We start from the raw sequence: 20,064 nt of genomic DNA on the forward strand, positions 1-20,064 counted from the left end.
CCGGGAGAGGAGCTCTTAGCAAGTGCCAGCGCTAATCCTTGAGTGCATACATCCCAAGTCATCTAGAGATGATTGAGAAGAACTTCTGTGAACTTTCAGAAGCTACTTCTAACATCATTGTCAAGAACTTTACGGTTTACTCTCATTAAATGCAAGTACATTAAAGATCTAGGATATCATTAAACGTATTAACGTACACAACTTCCAAGGTCAAAGATAGCAACCAAACAAAACATCCTGATGCAGGACATGTCCGTTTATACTAAAGTTTTTGCTTGGTTTCACTAGGTTTTCAAGCAAAATACAACAGCTAGTTGTCTACAGTAGCATGCACAAACTCTAAATTCAACAATTTGATGAGGTTCACTCAGCCCAGAGTGTTCTTTGAGAATACCATGATGATACTGTATACAGTTGTGTAGAGAAATTCAGAGCATGGCTATTAAACTCCATTTAAACTCTCTGACAGTCCATGCAACACAGTCCAAGTCTGGGTCGAGTCTGTATGCCACACACACACACACACTCAGCTATCAGACAGAGCATCTTACCTTCTTGGAGAAATTCTTAAGTGGCGATTTAACGCAGTTTCCCATAGTAAAGTCCCTTCTGCTAATTTTACGCGCTTGAGAGTCAATGCGGCCGCTTGCGCGTGTGTGCGAGCATCCACATGTCTCCATGCATGGATTACGGATGGTGAGATGAGGTCTGCAGGCTTATCTTCTAGGAAAGATGGATTTTACAGGAAGGATGTAGATGATCCAGGGGTGGCGATGCAGGGCGTCACGGTGACAGGATGGGAGGAGTGAAGAAGTGGATGGAGGGATCAGAAAAAGGAGACATGTGTCTCAGTGTGAAGGGCTGCTCAGAAGAGAAAAGTCAAGATTGCTTGTTCACTTGCTTGCACTCTCTCTCTCTCTCCCTTTCACCCTCCCTTCGTTTTCCCCACTCTCTCTTTCACTCACTTCCCTCCCTCTTTCTCACTCTCAGCTGCTCAGTTTTAAAGCCGTCCATCCAAACAAGGCGAAAACAGACAAAGAGGCTCGCGCGGACGAGCGTATCACCTTCCCCCAAGCAAGATGCTGAAGACACTAATCTAAAAACACACACACTGGCGAGTGTGCTTGTACAAACACAGTCGATTACACACATGCGGATGTGGGGCTATGGAGCTAAAAATACACACACTTGGCTTGTAGTCGTGCCGCCCAGTGTTCAGATCAAACACCGGCCGGCGAAACACACAAGCCGCATGCGAAAAGGTGAGGTTGGGCCGCACCGGGCACGGATACGTCAAGGCTGCCAAATCGCAGCACACCATTCGAAGGCCACGGCAGGTTATTAGGGGAGGACAGGAAGCCCTTCCCAGAATTCACCTGCTGAGCTGGCACTCGCCCACTGAGCCCAGTCGTTTCCGGTTTAGGCCACTCTCACCACGTCTGTTTTACACATCTCATTATATTTATAAGAAACAAAAAAAAATTGTTCTTGAAAGGAATAGTTCACTCAAAAATTTATTTATTTTGGCATTATTTATTCACCTCTATGTCAATCTGTATGAGCTTTTTTCTGTGGAACATAGAAGATATTTTCAGAAATGTCTTAGTGTTTTTTGACCATGCACTGGAAGTCAATGGTCACCAAAACTGTTGGGTTTCCAGCATTCTTCCAAATATCTTTTTATTTTCCACAGAAGAAAGGAAGTCACACAGGTTACAGTATGCATGATGACAGAATTTTCTTTTTTTTAACTATCCCTTTAACATCTTGAATGTATTTCCTAGACAGCAGTGATATGAAATAAAAAGCAAATGGAGACTTTTGGCCAAAACGCCAAGATTATAAATAGCCTATAAGAAAGCTAGCATGCATAATTTTTTTTTTAGTCCCAATAGTTTTCCACTGGGGATGTTTGATGACATTTGAAGCATCATCCTCTAGAAATCTAGACTGATATCTAATATTAGCCAATATATCATTATTGGCATCAAAAATTAAACCAGTTATCGGTTATTGGCCAAAATGTGCATCCCTAATCAAACACAGAGAGGGGATTTCAATAGAAATGATAGTGATGTTTATTTGGATAAGATACATGCATTGTTTTAGCATAGTAGCAAATTATTTATGCAAATCAGGTGAGAGCACAAACACACCAACTATTGAAACACAAGCAGGTGATTTGGCTCTGTAAAATCTTTAAAATCTGGATATATGCCTGGTTCTAATGCTCGTATTAGCAGTGGCTTTTGGTCTAACATATGATTGGCTTAAAAATTCAGTTAATTTGGCATTTGAGTTTATGACATAACATTTGGTATACTACTTGAAGATGTACATATGCAGTTTTTATTTATTTATTTTTTTAAAGAAAAAATTATACATGTAAGTGCATTTGTTAACCCATTGTACATTTTTGAGTTTTACTAAATGAAAAGTTAAGGAATACTCAAAATAACTAAAATTTTTATAATATGCACTAATATTTAGATGTATTTAGCAACTGGTTAAGCTGTATGCTGGGTGGTTAGGGAGTAAGATGCAAGTGATTGTTAGGGTCTAGCTGATGTTAAGGCCTGGATGTCCCTAAATTTTCTTCACCTTAATGAAGGCAAAACTGAGATTATAGTTTTCGAATCATCAGAAGTTGCTAGCTCCCCTGGCTTAAATCTTGGCCATTTGTCTTCCTGTGTGAAACCAATAGTGAAGAATTTGGGGGTCTATTTTGATAGTGCTTAGTCTTAGCTAAAGTGAAACCATTTCTTTCTTTTTAGGACTTTGAAAGGGTCATTCATGCTTTTATTTCAACGAGGCTCGATTACTGTAATTCCCTTTATATGGCTATTAATCAAGCATCTCTTAATCGACTTCAAATTGTACAAAATTCTGCTGCTAGGCTCCTAACTGGTGTGCATAAACGAGAGCACATTACCCCAGTATTAATATCTTTGCATTGGCTCCCAATTCGTTATAGAATTTATTTTAAAGTCCTGCTGCTGGTTTTTAAACCTCTGAATGGGTTAACTCCTGTATATCGGTCTGATTTATTATCTACTCACAATTCTGGAAGGCCTCTTAGGTCTTCCAACCAGAGTCTATTAAACGTTCCTCGGGCTAAATTGAAATCAAGAGGTGACCGAGCCTTTGCTGTTGCTGCTCCGAAACTCTGGAACAGCCCACCGGTTTCTATTAGAACTGCCTCTACACTGAATGAGTTTACAGCTCAACTCAAAACCCATCTTTTTTTCTCTGGCTTTTAACTGTAGATAATTGTGCGGTGTTAGCTCTGTTCTGTTGTACTGATTCAGTCCACTGAAGGCGAGCGTAGTGAGAACCCATGTGCAGTTTTATTTACAAGTGATCCAAACAATAAACAAAGACTTGACTAGACTTGAACAGACTTGACGAGGCATGAACAGACTTAACTCACCGACAGCAGATTACAACATCAATACATGACCAAGAACAATGGGAACATGAGGGCTATTTGTACCAAACAAGAAGGGTCACATGACACAAACCAACCAATGGACAGACAGAACTGAGAACCACATGACAAGACCATAGGTGCGTTCGACTTGAAGCACGGCTACAGACTGCAGTCAACGAGAGTAGCCGCTTGCAGTCGGGGGCGGAGTTGAAAACGGAGCCGTCAAGCCGGACACTTTCTGCTCCCGTTAGTGACGCTCGCGCAGTGTTTGCATACTCTATCACAGATTAAGTGAATTAAATGCAATATTTGTCAAATACACAGACGTTTCAGAAACGTCTTCATGAGCAACAGAAACACTTTTTATAAACTGCTTAATACAGTGCCATCTGTTCAAGAATAAAGTTCAACGTAAATATATACTATTTAAATATTAATAAAGTGGGGGTATATATGCTTTCATGATAAACGTGACTCAATATAACATTGCGACTACAGTAAAAAAGCTTTTAATGTTCTAAAAACACAGATTTATGAGCAGTATTGGATTTGAAGATGTTAGAAACACACGTCATTGTTGTCATGTGGTGAATTTGGCCAATCGTGAAACAGCTGTGTCGTCATCAGCACTCCTGCAGTCGCTCTGAAAAAGCTGCGCCAGCTGAGTCAGCCGGCTGCTCTCGAAACGATATTGCGGTACTTTGATTCCACTCATGACAGTGACGTAGCGTCGGCGCCGGTTCAAGTCGGACAAAATTTCTAACCGGCATGCACTGCTTCAAGTCAGACGCCGATTGTTTTGCGCGGCGCAGCATGAAGTCGAACGCACCTCATAACCAATAAGCAAAAGACACATGACTAAAACAACCAATCAGAACATGACACATGAACCAAAGAACCAATCAGAGCATAACACACAGACAAGGGAATCACATGACAGAACAAGGACCATGACTAAACTCTAAAATAAAAGATATGAAAACATGAACATGAAACAAAATGCAAACACCACATTACATCTGTGCTGTAATTTATGTTGTTCTGAGTGTTAATGTTGTTGATATTTGATTGATTGTACAGCACCTTGGTCAACAATCGTTGTTTTTATTGGTGCTATATAAACAAAGTTGAGTTGAGTTGAGTTAGTGAACATATCAAGTAAATGCATAAAAAAATTCTCTTCAACCTCCCTGCAGACTAGAATATTTATGTAATTCTATTCTCATTCATTTTATAGCTCTGTATGTAAATATTTGTTTCATTTGTTTATAATCTAATTTCTCTAAGGGATTTTTATGAGAAGCACCAGTTCGATGAGAACTCCTGAGCTATGAAAAAGCAACCTCTGAAGACATCCATTTTCCTCTGCATCATCAATATCTCTGTTGTAAGCACGTTTGACCTCCCTGATTAATTCTCAGCCGTTCTATTGGGTTTACTCATGTATGGCTGATCTCTCTCTCTCTCTCTCTCTCTCTCTCTGTCGGTGAGGATGATTCATCTAGCTGAAGCCAGCCTCTTCACCGGAGGCTCATTGTGAACTTCAGAACACATCAGAAATCAGAGCCAGGCGCCGTCCGCTCTCATAACGTCAACTCAGCAAGAGTACACGCACCAGCAGCACAGAAACACACTCGCACACATGCACACACACTCGCATATATCCATACATGCTCAGACCGTAATCGCATAACTGTGCGTGCATGTATGCATAAATCATCCGCACATGGCGATTTAAGTTATCTTTCCACTACTGTAGTGCTTACAGGAGTGTGTCGAGGTTACATAAACAGTTCTGATTTAGTACTGTGGGTTCATCACAACCTGTTTAGCTGGTGTTACTGTACCTGTGCATTTCAGTGACATCATCTGTTTCAGCCAATCCCACAAAATATAGTTTTATTTTTATTTTTTGCAGAGCTGCTTTGCATGCATTAAACATACAATAGACAGAATCACAGTGTGCCAATCTGATACAATCGACTTGCCCCTAAATGCTGTGATAAAACAATTGTTATTATGTTTAATGTCATTATAACTGCATTTTATTAGTCACATCTGCATAAAATCCACACCTGCGGTAATTTAAACTGAATAAAAACACCTGAAAGAGTATTAAGATGCTTTATCTAGTGCTATATAGTGTTATATACACACTTCTATAGTTATTATTAATATTTGGAAATAACTTTTTATTTGTATATTTTCAGTTTTCATTTATAGTAATTTTTTATAAGCTTTTTACTATTTTTATTTGTTTTTTTATTATTACTATTTTGTTTTAATTAATTTTTAGTTCAACTTTACTTTTTATTTCATTAGTAATTTTCATACTTCAACTTAAACTGAAATTTCAGTTAATTGCCAACATTTCTCATTTTTGTTTAGTTTATGTTTTCATCTACTATTTACATTTTACTTTATTTTATTTCAGCTTTTGACAAATGTTTTTAATAGTTTTAATACTAATAATTCCATTCCAATGTTACAGAAAAATCTGAAATACTATCAGCCGTGATTTTAACATCTCTAATATGATTATTTATTTGGTTGATCGAAATGTATTATATTTTACACAAAACTGATCTAAAAATGCAGAATTATGGTATTAATTTAGCAAGATCAAGATCATGTGCCAACAGTGTGTAACATACTAATGTTTAGCTTGTTTATTGTTGCATATACATGCTGTTTCAGATACTATTTTTACAACAAATGTTTTACTATATTTTTTAAAAGTAGTAGGCAGTACACAATACATACAGTACTGTGCAGTATTCTAGTATTTCAGTCAGTACATAGCTGTAAAATTATTGACAGGAAGAAAAGTGCTATGATGTTTTCTGATTGGCTAATGCAGAAACAGGTGTGATATCTCAGATAAACATATTTTAGCCACTGCAAAAATTACTTTTTTTTCTCTAGTTTTCCAGTACAAATATAATAAAACATATATTTAGGGTAAGAAAACAAGATTAGTTGTCTTACCCTATTAGCAGATATTCTTTCTCGTTTAAACTATTAATTTTGATAAATTTTCTGAATACTTAATGTAAAGTAGAGTATACTGCAATCTTGTCGACTTCCTATGATTAATTACTTGTTTGTCATTTGTTTCTTCAGCTAAATGTGTCTTTTCAGTGAATAAATGTTAAATGCACTATGTTGTTGAATGACATGTACTCTCTCTTCTTTCATTTAGCAGATCAGTAAGAGAAACAAACCCCATGACCTTGAATTTGCTGGCGTCACGCTTCTGCATTTGAGCTCCAGGAACTCGAGCGTTTGAGCCACACACGCACAAAACGGATCATTCTGACAGCAATGTTAATAAGTACTTCTTCGTTTTAACGAAGATGTGAGGTCATGGATAATCCAGTTGGACACGGCGACAGGAAGACGAGCAGATATTCATCTTCCTGCTTCGTCTTACAAAATCACACACGCTTAAACAGGAGCCGTCCTCCAAGATCAAAGATCAAAGAAACATGCCTGACCTTGGGAACATTTACAAGAAAACATAAGCTTAAAAAATATAGAATGAAGTGAGATTATTACAGTATCTGAAGAAAATGTGTGCACTGATCTGTTGGGAAGTATTGAACAGGTAATTCGCTTTAATACACATTTCATGTTGGTTTCTCAAAGGGGAGCTGGATTTACACTCAGAATTAGACATTTCTCTTGAAATATTCATTCACGTTCTTCTAAGAGTATCAAAAATGTAACAGCTCTACAGAAGTGTTGTTATCATTAGCTCTGGTTTCACTCCGTCTTCCTCTGCGTTCGACCCTTCGCACTCACCTGCCGTACCCGAGTGTCAAGCGCTCGCCTCGGGGGCCACTTTGTTTTGTTGTTATGAAGACTTGTGCTAAACACATAGATGCTCTTAGTACATTTTTAATGAATGCTTGTTCAAAAGCACCTGAACACATGCCGTATGAATTTCACACAAATGGAGAGCAAATGGAGCCTTTTGGTTAAGTGAAAATTCTGTCACCAAAGAAGAAATTTAGCTAAATGTCTTTGCTCTTTTCCATGCAATACCAGTGAATAGCGACAAAAATGAAAAAGGTATATGACAAAAACACTATAAAATTACTTTTGTGCTATTCATTGTCAATTTTGCAGCTTGACTGTCCACGTGCCAATTCTGTTTCAGAAGACATCTAACAACGTTATTTCAATATGAATTTTTGCGTCAAGAACATAAACATAAAAAGAAATAAATGTTGCAAGAAAATCAAGCTGTACTTTTAGGAGCATTAACATTTTGTGACATTAAAATTTGTCTTGCATTGTATTCTTTTTGAATTTTTGTAAGTTCAAATGATCTGAACTGCTATCCACATAATATTGCATATGCTCAATACTCATACTGTATTCTAACAGTTACGTAATTTTTGTCTATTTTGGGGTGAATCTCACAAAACTTGTCAAGAACATCAAAATCAAAAGTAGGGATGGGCGATATCTTATCGTTTGCGATATACCGGTAAAAATTCTCCCCACGATAAGAATTAGTCTTCCCGTGATAATAACGATAAAGTCTAGTTGTTGACATATTTCTGTGTGCGACAGTGCGGAGCGACATTGCGGAAGGCGGACGTGAAATTGAGGAGGAGTAGCCTATATCGCTAAATGAGGAGCTCGAGCTCCTTTTACAATCTGTAACTGGTTTGGTTAGGGCTGTACAGTGCACAAAAAATCGGTCTGAATAAATGTACTACAGTAGCCCGTACGCGATACAGTTTTTCATGTGTATGAGCCTGTTTACAAACCTGTTGTCCAACAAAGATATAATTTATTGACATGCTTTTTCTCCAAATTAACTTAACATAGTCGAGTGTTTGAAATACTTCTTTTTGTGACCAGACGTGATTTCATATTACAGAATGATAGTATTATATACAGTGATAAAGGCCATGTCGATTAACATTGCATTATAAATATACTTTCCTTATAAAAATACCCAAGATTGAAGAACAAAGATAAACCATATATTTTGTGCAATCGTATGTTTATTTTCCTCAAGTTTCATCAGTTAAAATGTCTCTGTCTCCGTTTATTCAGCGATAACTCCTGGAGCGTTGTCAGTAGCACAGGTGCATCTCAATAAATTAGAATGTCATGGAAAAGTTCATTTATTTCAGTAATTCAACTCAAATCGTGAAACTTGTGTATTAAATAAATTAAATGCACACAGACTGAAGTAGTTTAATTTGATTGAATGGTTTTGGCTCACATTCAACAGAAACCCACCAATTCACTATCTCAACGAATTAGAATACTTCATAAGACCAATAAAAAAACATTTTTAGTGAATTGTTGGCCTTCTGAAAAGTATGTTGATTTACTGTACATGTACTCAATGGTAAGACGCCTCTGACGTTGTTTGTGGTTCAGGAGTGGCTTAACAAGAGGAATATGACAACTGTAGCCAAATTCCTTGACACGTCTGTGTGTGGTGGCTCTTGATGCCTTGACCCCAGCCTCAGTCCATTCCTTGTGAAGTTCACTCAAATTCTTGAATTGATTTTGCTTGACAATCCTCATAAGGCTGCGGTTCTCTCGGTTGGTTGTGCATCTTTTTCTTCCACACTTTTTCCTTCCACTCAACTTTCTGTTAACATGCTTGGATACAGCACTCTGTGAACAGCCAGCTTCTTTGGCAATGAATGTTTGTGGCTTACCCTCCTTGTGAGGGTGTCAGTGATTGTCTTCTGGACAACTGGCAGATCAGCGGTCTTCCCCTTGATTGTGTAGCCTAGTGAACCAAACTGAGAGACCATTTTGAAGGCTCAGGAAAACTTTGCAGGTGATTTGAGTTGATTAGCTGATTGGCATGTCACCATATTCTAATTTGTTGAGATAGTGAATTTGTGGGTTTTTGTTAAATGTGAGCCAAAATCAACACAATTAAAAGAACCAAAGACTTGAACTACTTCAGTCTGTGTGCATTGAATTTACTTAATACACGAGTTTCACAATTTAAGTCGAATTACTGAAATAAATGAACTTTTCCACGACATTCTAATTTATTGAGATGCACCTGTATTACTTCTGCTATGGCTATGTGGAGTTTCTGTGCAAGAGCGCCCTCCGGCTTCCAGTATGAATTAAACAGTCTTTACATTACGTGTGTACTCAATGCTCACAACACCCTATTTTGGGTAAGATAGGAAAGATAATACTTTTCTCTAAAGAAACACGATTTATCGTCATTGATATCGTTATCGCAATAAATACCAGAAATACTGTGATATATTTTAAAGCCCATATCGCCCATCCCTAATCAAAAGTAAATAAAATGTTAAGCAAAATGTGCATACTTCATAATTCTATTTTAAAAAATTAATTCTATACTTTATATTTTGTTTTTTATTCTATAATTAATTTTATTTTTTAAAAATGTATAATATTTTTTTATTATATTTTATATATTACATTTTCGTTCTTCCTATTTTTGGAGTGAAATGTTACCTGTATATTGTGAGAATCACCTTTTTTATTTCTCCTGAGGAATGAAACACAAGTGAGAACTTGATAAAGTCTCTTGAGCTATGAAAGATCAAGCTCAAAGCAATAACATGTTCCTCTGGGATGTGCCGAGGATGGAATTTCAAGGTCTATTTTCTCTTTCTCTCTCTCTCTCTCTCTCTCTCTCTCCATTACGCAGACTGAGAAAGGCTTAGAAATTCTGCATTTCCTCCCCTGCAATCCATGGGCGAATAAAAAAACACACACATTGGCTTCTATAAATAGCACAGGACTTCGAAATTGTATGGAAGACAGAAATGACGTGGAATTTATGACACAGCCTGTAATTCACATATCCTCTTTTTGCTCATCTATTTAAGTCCGTTTTTTTCAACTGTCCCTCCGTTTGCCATCCGCCCTCCCTCTTGTTCTCTATCTCTCCCCTCCTCAGACCCCTTGCAAGGTCGGTGTGACCCAAGTGGGCTGGAGAGGGAGAGCGGGAGCGACTGAATGCTCCGGAAAAAGCCCAAAGAATGAGCACAAATGGAGCCAAGTGAGTGAGAGGCAGAGCTAAAGTGGTTCTGCATCACCTGATTTTGAACACTGAGCCTTGTATAGTTTTACATAATACATAAAGGTCTCTCACGCTTTACCTTTTCCTTCCTCCTTGCACCTCCGTCTCCTGCATCCATCCATCCATCCCAGTTTGGCACCAGCAGGGAGGAAGGATGCGAGCGACTTGACAAAGAGTGACAGAATGTCATTTTGACAGGAGAAGTAGCTGTGTGTCTCTGCCAGAGACAGAGAGCCTGAGACGGGCAGCCCCTGCTGGCAGAGCAAAGGCATTGATCTGAAATCTCACCATGAAAACAATGATGCACAGAATTGTGCTTTTGATGCACACAGCACATCTCCAAAAGCGGGTTAGTGGCATAATGGGATAATTTTGGGAAGTCATGGCCTAAGGTTAGAGAGTCGGATTCGTAACCCAAGGTTGCGGGTTCGAGTCTCGTACCGGCAGGGACTGTAGGTGGGGGGAGTGAATGTACAGCGCTCTCTTCCACCTTCAATACCACGACTGAGGTGCCCTTGAGCAAGGCACCGAACCCCCAACTGCTCCCCGGGCGCCGCAGCAATGGCTGCCCACTACTTCGGGTGTGTGTTCACGGTGTGTGTGTGTTCACTGCTGTGTGTGTGCACTTTGGATGGGATAAATGCAGAGCACTAATTCCGAGTATGGGTCACCACATGTCACGTCACTTTAATTTGTTGTTAGTGAACGTAAGTCAGGCCAAGTGATGCCAGCGTTAGGATATTAATCTCTTCTGCCTAAAGAGAACGAGAGAGAGTAAGAAGAAGATTGTGAGCAAAGCACAAGACTTTGCGACACACAGCGGCTGAAAAGAATCCGTCAAGGAAACTGACGAGATGGAGATGTTGTGGAATGATATGCTTGTAGTTTAAAACATCTGCTCTAAAAAAAAGATGATGCTAATTCAGTAAATTGCTTAAAGGAATTCAGTTTTGCATGCATCCAAATAATCAGTTTGGATTGATGGCTCAATTGGACTAACAACACTCTAAAAAATGCTGGGTTAAATACAACCCAGAGCTGGGTAAAATATGGACAAACCCAGCGATTGGGTTGTTTTCAACCAACAGTTGGGTTAAATGTTTAATCCAACCTTCTGGGTAGTAACCCAAACCCATATTTTACCCAGCATTTTTTAGAGTGAAGTAAACACTTCAATCTTAAGAAGTTTTGATCGATTTGGAAAGAGTGGTGTAGACTTGAAATAATCTGATCAACAGGAAAAAAGCAAGCATTTTCTCAATTGGATTCAAAAATACCTTGGGCATATGTGCAATGTCGTGATGTGTTTGAATTTCATGCCATATATATCATATATATATTTATGTCTCATGTCCTATGAGCTGGTCAGTGGACTGAATGTTTACTACTACTACTACTACTAATAATAATTAAAAAAAACTCATATGATGTAAAAGTCAGCTTTCTTTTTAGGTATGTCATCAAAGGAAAAATGGCAGTAATACTCATGGCAGCTTCAGTGACATTATGGCTTTCTCTGTTCTGAATGCAGCAACTGGGAACTGTGCATGCGCTTAAGTTTTGTTTGGAATAGATGTAAATGAATATGTGAATCAGATGTGATGTTTAGGGTTTATATAAACAGAAGTTTCCAAATCTGAAATGGGATTGGATTCTCTCCGATTGACTAATTTAGTGCATGTAAACATACCTGTTGAAAAACAAATTGCATTCTTTTCTAATATAAAAGTGAATATTGAGACTGTATTGAAATAATAAGTTTTGGTATAAAAGCTTTTTGTGTGCATTTTTGTTTGTATGTCAGATCAATCAGCAACTATAAATATGCTTTTAGAAATTTCTATTATCTGCAAGAGTATAATGGTCAAATTCACTAGATTAAATTTGTGTATGTTGGGAGTAGGTACAGTAACAGGTGTAGTGAAATTTTAGTCTGACAGCCATAAACCTGTTTTCCCATTTTACTTTAAATTAGTTATATCTGTGATTTAACAAATTCAACCTCTCTAAAAAGTCAACAGTATAAATGTGAAGTAAACTTTTAGTTATGTTAGTTATATTTAATAACTAATGTTAAAGTTTTTAGATCCATTTCCTGATTTACCCCCATTTAATTTTATATAATTTTTTTCTCCACATTTCTGCGTTGCACTGACATTTATATGTTTTTTATATGTACTTTTTTAAGCATCCCAGTGCAACTGTGTACATATTTCTGATTGGCTGCTTATGTTGCAAAGCATTATGGATTGGTGCTATTTGTTCTTACCCTCTTGCAGAAGTGTACTACCTTTAATGGGGTGGTTTTGTTTTAAACTTATTCTTTATTTATTCCATAATAAAAGTTCCTATTTTAGGATCCACTGTTTCTTTTTTTCCTGAAATTTCTTATAATTATTTTTTAAAAAAGAAATTTTTAAGTTGTTCTTAATAGAACAAAATTACCATTTTTTACCCTTTTAGCATGTTTTTGTGAAAGTATATAAAGCTGAAGTTTGTTCTGAAGAAATGTGTGCATGTGTGAAGTTTGTGTAAAGTTTGAAAGCTAAAGAAATGTGTGCATTTCTAAATAAAAGCTTTTTTTAGTATTTGTTGGTGCTGTTTTTCATGATTTCTGTAAATGTATTGTTTTGTAAGTGGTTCAGATTAGAGTTTGTGGCAATAGCAGAAGCATTTTAGGGTGCTAAATAAGCTCATTTTAGGTTTCATTAAGAATGTACACTTTAAGAAATAAAACTTCCTTTCAGGTTGATGAAAGAGATTAAAACATTTACATTTTTTAAGGTAATTCATTGCATTTCTTTAGCCCTAATTTCTTCATTCATTCCCCATTTCAGCATCTAACGTGTTCTTTAAGAAAATATCTAAACTAAACCTTAAACCTTCTTTTAAGACTATGTATAACACACATGCTTGTATATTTAAAGCACTGATTGATTCTAAAATTAAAATCACACTGATCAATCAGTTAAACACTGATGATCATTTTCAAACTAATGTGCAAACAGAAGTGGCTATATGTTCTGTCATGTACATTAGATCAGTCTGGACAGGGTGATGAGCGATGCTCGAATCCGCTCTTCAGTTTCACAGTTTCAAACCTCACGTGTCAGGTAGCTAATGGATTTGAATTTTTTCACTCCAGCACAAAAGACAGCTTTCCCCTCTCCTCTCTAATCAGGTCTTGAGCTGCTATATTTAGCGCCTGCTGGCAGAGAATGATTTCTGTAGGGATTGTATGCAGGCCTTGATGTTACATAAGGAAATATGAAACACTGCATTTGAGGAATATCAATCCACTACGAGGAAAAAAATAGACACGGCGGCACTATAAATACAGCACCGTTTCTGTTCGCATTAAGATGCAGGGCTTTTCTGGATGCGAGCCGAGCTTATGCGTGTGCAAACATGTTGTACGACATCGCAATCGCGTGTCACGTCAGTCACGGCTGAATGTTCCTTTAAGAAATGTGCATGCTTTTAACTTTTGCACAAGTCTTACATTGAGGAGTTGCGACAAAATGAATGCATGACATTTACAAGCCAAAGACTAATGATGCCTGGGAGGCGCTTGAAACCGAGCAAAAGTGTCAAAACTGCGACCGACTCAACCTGGTTCCTTGCAATACTGAATCTTGAGTTTCTGACTGTACGAAAAGACTTCGATATAGTGACAGAATAGGCGTCTTGTGACGTTATCAGGTGTAGGTCTCAAAAAAGGCTTTGTGGTAACAATGTGATTTCTGTTACCTGTATTACATTTATAATGATGCTGATTATAATGATGCACTGCTGAATGGGCTTTAGAAATAAGGCAGTTAAACACACCCTTTCAGCTCTTTATATATGCTTTTTCAGATAAGTGCCCTTCTCTTCACATATTAAACAAATTCACTTTAATTTAATTCATGGTTTGATTTATTCCAGCTCAGGCACAGAGTGATGAAGAGATTCTGTGTGTTTATGTGTTCAGCTTGGGCTATAATTTTTTCAAAATGTGCTCACAGAAACGTTGAAAATCGACATTTGAAGTGTTGCTATTTGTGCTGTTGGCTATTTGTCTTGAATTTGTAATGCTAATAAATGGGTCAAGTCATGTTTGCTTTAAATAAAGCCAACAGGTTTGAGGGTTGGGTTTAAGGTATTGGTTTAGTAAATCTCAAAATCATTGCATCCTCACTAATACTGTATATGTGACCCTGGACCACAAAACCAGTAATAAGGGTCAATTTTTTTTAATTGAGATTTATACAGCTGTATGTATAAATTATCTTGCACTGAGACATGTTATTTCCAACACAAAACTTTTTGTGAGAAAATGCTAAGTTTTTGCAATTTTACGAGAGAATGCAAATGTTTTGGGGGAAGCACAAATTTTGCGAGAGACCAATGATTTGTGAGCAAATGCAAAATTTCTTCAGAGAACACAAAATGTTAGCGAGAGAACACAATAGCATTGAAATACAATTTTTTTCTCCCATCTAATTTTTTTTACCATCACTATGTCCTATTAGTGGTTCTGTATGAAGTTCAAACTACAAAGACAAAAAAGTTGCCGTGTTAATTTGCTAAAGGTCTTCTTTTAGGTGTAGGGTTAAGGCTTGGGTTAGATTTGTTTGTTGTAAATATAATTAACTTTATATAAAAAGAGTTTAAGTCTATGGTATGTCCTCATTTAGATAGCTAGATAAATGTGTGCCTTTCTGTGTCTTTGACCTGTTGAAGCTTTAACCTGAATTTGGAGGTGTTATTTCTGTGGCACATTAGCAGGATGGTTAGTTCTTGTCCTTCAGAGAAAGAAAGCAGCAAGAGAAAGTGGCATCAAATTACAGTGAAGAAGAGAATGATGGTGCATGAACACGTTGTAGGTGATAAAGGTGTAACACACAATGTAGAAATACGGTCCAATGCACTGTTTTTTTCCTTATATTGCACTGTATGAGAGTGTATATGGAAAAAAATCATAAAGCTGAAAATTTCAGTAGAGCCTCAAAAGATAATTTCATATTTAAATAATTTCATATGTTAACAGCTGAATAACCAGAGATTCAAAAATTATGCTCAGATTACACCACGTATGCTCCTCTCAGTTCACTATATAATATACTGTACAGTTATCCATCAGTCATTTAACATTGCTGTGGCTTCAGATGTGACAGCATAGGGTCAGATCAAGCATTTGACTCCTTAGCAGGCTTTGTTTTGTCTGTGAACTCTGGCCTCAACCTGGCACATCTTTGAGACTTCTGTTTCACTTTAATCTTCAAATCATCATGCATAATTCAGTTTTATCATCATTATCTGATCATAGAGAGATCATATCCCCGAAGACACATGCTCTCCAATTACACATCATTCAAAACGTTTTCTATTAGGCACTGTGATGCACACTCAAGTGTCATAAACCATAATTTAGCTGGACAGCATTAAAGCGAGAACATTCACTAATGATCAGTCATTTAATGGAAACTTTTATCTGAAGTGATTTTGATTTGTCTTTGTAGAGCCCTAAAAGTCTAAGACAAATCCAAATTCTAAAGCTGGAATGCAGAAGACTTTTACAGACTTTTAAACTGGTTTCTAGATTTCTGTTTAATTCTCCACTGACCACCTGTTGAGTTTCATTTATTTTTATTATTTTATTTTCAATAATAATATATTTTCTGGCCATATTTGTGTAACATAAATAATTGTAAAATAAACATGTTTGGAATAATATCTTTTACAAAGGGCATAATCATTCTGTCTGAACAATTCTTAACAAAGAAATTATTGAGTGAATCCAATGGTTTTATGGTTCAGTCCATTCACTGTCTTCCCAGCATGCATTGAGGCATAAATAATAATTATGGTTTGACAATTTGCCAATTTCTTTTACACTGCTGTTGTTGTCATGTTTAGAAAATTATTGCGATGTTGATTAGTTGATTGTTACCCTACTGCAGTGTGACAACAAAATAGCTAAAACTATTTTTAATTAACAATTTTATGACCTCATACACACACACACACACCGTGAGACTTTAGCCTGGATTTCACAGAGAGGGTAACGCACGCATACACACACACACACATATATATATATATATATATATATATATATATATATATATATATATATATATATATATATATGTGTGTGTGTGTGTGTGTGGTTGGTGTAGGGCAATAGAACTGTACAGCTGTACAGTATAAAAACCATTACGCCTATGGGATGTCCCCACTTTTCACAAATGTAAACCTGTGTGTGTGTGTGTGTGTGTGTGTGTGTGCGTGCGTGTGTGTGACCCTCCCTGTGAAATCCAGGCTAAAGTCTCACAGTGTGTGTGTGTGTATGTGTGTGTGACCCTCCCTGTGAAATCCAGGCTAAAGTCTCAAAATCCAAGTATGAGATAACAAGCATCAAAGTTTGATTTCAACCATTAATCATGCAACTTTTGACATGGTCTTACTCAGTAAATATTAAAGATATCAAGGTTACATTTTCACAGAATGTTCTTTACCTTATGAAGGGTGATATTATGTAGAAACACAAAAAATTTACTTTAGCTGGGTTTTCACAGCCAGAGTCACACACATCATATATATATATTATTGCTATGTTGATACACAGTTGATTAGTTGATTGTTACCCTACTGCAGTGTGACAACAAAATAGCTAAAACTATTTTGAATTAACAATTTTATGACCTATATATATATATATATAATTTTCAATTATATATTCATATTTTTATTTTATATATTTAATTGTTTTAATAATAATATTTTTGTAATATTTATTTTATTTTCTTATTTTTACATTTTATTTTTATAATAATAATACTATGTCGCACCATTTATCGTGAACTATTAAAAAGGCAAAAGGTGATTAAAATTATGAAAATCTGAAGTGCATGGTGGCCAGTTACAACACCTACAATGTACATTTTATGTACTTATGTACCACATGAGATATAGAACAATTTTAAACCATCTAACTCATTTTAAATGATTCACTTTCTGACTGAAACTCGCTCAATCAAGTAGTCTACTGATTGTGATCTGTTGCCATTGAGTAGATCCTGTATACTGCATCACTAGTGTACTTCAAAAATGTACACTGCATCACTAGTGTACTTCAAAAATGTACAAGTCACAGATACAAGAATCAGCTAAACGACTTAGTAGCATAGCACAGTAGTCACCCTACCTGACCAAAGACTGATTTGACTATGGGATGGAGGTCTGCATCAAGCGCACCGCTGTACGCGCTCGCTCTCCCGGGGGCGCGGGTGCTACTGGGCTGAAGCGCTGGAGGTGGACTGGAGGTGAGGCTTTGACGCTTGTCCTTCGTTTCAAAGAACAGCGCGGCTTCCTCCGAGCGCTTGGAGAGGGATGAAGTCGGCGAAGGCGTTCGGCTGGTGCGGGGATTCCCGTGGAGTTGGACCGGAGGGTCAGTGGTGTGGTGGTGCCGTGACGGTTTGCGGTGTTCTGGTCCATCCTCCTGATAATTTCCATCCTGACCGCGGGGATTCTGGACCTTCTCTGCTTTTCGTCCGTGTTTTGATTGGCACAGGGGTCTCCTGGCGGTGGCATCGCACTCTTCGGTCCAGCACGAGTCTCCGCCGCCGCCGCCGCCGCCGCCTCCCGTGTGCCGGTGCCCGTTGCGGTGGCTCGCGGGGTCCGCGCGGACTCTCCGGTTGGTTTTGATCAGGGATGTGGTGGATTCGCTTTTTGGAAGCGAGGAGCTCATTTTGACCCCCCACAGACTCTTGAAGTTTCACAGTTGAGTCAGGTATCTTTAAAAAAATATCGGAATATTTAAACGTGTCGTTGGGCAGGTGGGAATCTCTTCGGTAAACGCTGAGTGAAGGACTTTATAGAGCGCGAGAGAGCATCGCACAGGTCGCTCGCGCGGAGTTTGTTCGGTCCCTCGTGTCCCAAGCGCGCGCTGCCACCAAAATTCAGCATTAACAAGTGAATCTCTCTCTCTCTCTCTCTCTCTCTCTCTCTCTCAGGATGAAAGTTACGTCAAACTGCCTCGAGAAACCATTGAAGAATAAAAGGACGTGAAAATATTAATGACGGTGTGACGTGCGCAGGTGAACGGAATACAGTGACGGGAAAAAGCCATCGACAACAAATGATGAGAATGTTCTAATTCTATCTGTATGCAACCTTTACAGGCAGTTCCATAGTTTAAGGCATTGACTACAAAAATATTTTGAATACAGAATACAGACATATTAAATAAAAATTACAATAAAATTACTTAAACTTGAAAATCAAAATTAAATAGAAAATGCAAAAATAAAACAAATCAAAATATTAATAAAAACTAGATAAGTTGTTCCTTGTTCCACTGGCATTCTGGTTTACACATGCTTATGTTTTATAATGTTTAATTTATGCAACTGGGACATCTTCATTAATGTTTTAGAACTTTCATATTCACTCATTTGTTTATAAAGCTCATTAACCGAGCAACACATTGTGCCTTTGTGAAGCTATTTGGCTAATGATGCCTTCATATTTGGCTGAACTTTGAGGCACTGATGTGTTTATACAAAAGCAGACATGTACAACATTCGGACTGTCAAAAATTCATGGGTCTCAAGCTGCCGACTGTTCAATTATTAACCCATCACATGAATGTTTCAGAAGCAGCAAACAGTGCCAATAGACGGGGGTTAATTGAGAGGGTGAGCCGTGGCCAGATAGTTGACTGGCAATATCGTTCCTGAAAAAGAGCACACAAATGCTGCTTTCTGGTAAGTGCGTTGGCTGTAGTTTCTCAGTTGAACCCCCTGGAGTGTTTTGTTAAGAAATTCTGAGCGTATTGCAAACAGGAAAGTCTGAAAAATGAGCTGACGGAATTGAGCCATCAGAGACTATAAGATGAGCACTTGAAATTTTAGCCTAAATGTTATCAAGTGGAACAACAAGTACTTTGGTCTCAACTAGTATTTTGACTACAGGCTCATTTTCTAGGGAAAAGACCTGCTGTTTAAAATACTTTATATTTTACCCCTAGAATTCACATACAATTGATTTGTGCTGTGAAATGAGACTTGAGTGCATGCATAATTGCACTCAATTAAGCATGGAATATTCTTAAGATTTACACTATGTGTGTGTGTGTGTGTATGGTGTCAAAAGTGACATTCATAAATTCTATTTCACATAAATATACTCTTCAACTTTCATTCAAAAAATCCAAAAAAATGGTTTCCACAAAATATTAAGGAGTACAACTGTCTTCAACATTGCTAAGAAATGTTTCTTGAGCAGCAAATCAGCATATTAGAATGATTTCTGAAGGATCATGTGACACTGAAGACTGGAGTAATGATGCTCAAAATTCAGCTTTGCATCACAGGAATAAAATTAAAATGTAAATGTATTAAAATAGGAACTGTATTTTTGATCAAATAAATGCAGCATTATGCGTAATAAATAAATGAGCTTAATAAATCTTACTACCCTTAAACCTTTGAAAAGTTGTGTAACTGTGCAACTAAAAATGCTAAATTAAAGCTAAATTAGATTTTTGCATTTTCTAAAGAAAAACAGTGCTTTTCACATAGCTAAAGTGCTG

General features: G+C 37.3%; 1 protein-coding gene across 4 annotated transcripts in view; it reads right to left on the reverse strand.

The window, feature by feature from the left end:
- Positions 1 to 18,594, reverse strand: part of LOC107583405 (calcium-binding protein 1-like) — a 35,966-nt gene extending 17,372 nt beyond the window's left edge. The window contains exon 1 of one of the 4 annotated variants that reach the window (XM_016269606.1): positions 17,677 to 18,587. In XM_016269606.1, the coding sequence (XP_016125092.1) occupies positions 17,677 to 18,219 (543 nt within the window). In that variant the 5' untranslated portion in view covers positions 18,220 to 18,587. Of the gene's footprint in view, positions 1 to 551; positions 964 to 17,676 lie in introns of those variants that run through there. The other 3 variants (XM_016269608.1, XM_016269609.1, XM_016269607.1) reach the window with 3 other exon arrangements.
- Between the last annotated feature and the right edge of the window lie 1,470 nt (positions 18,595 to 20,064).

The sequence above is a fragment of the Sinocyclocheilus grahami genome, unplaced genomic scaffold (genome assembly GCF_001515645.1).
Source record: "Sinocyclocheilus grahami isolate Dianchi unplaced genomic scaffold, SAMN03320097.WGS_v1.1 scaffold53.1, whole genome shotgun sequence".
Classification (NCBI taxonomy): Eukaryota; Metazoa; Chordata; class Actinopteri; order Cypriniformes; family Cyprinidae; genus Sinocyclocheilus; species Sinocyclocheilus grahami.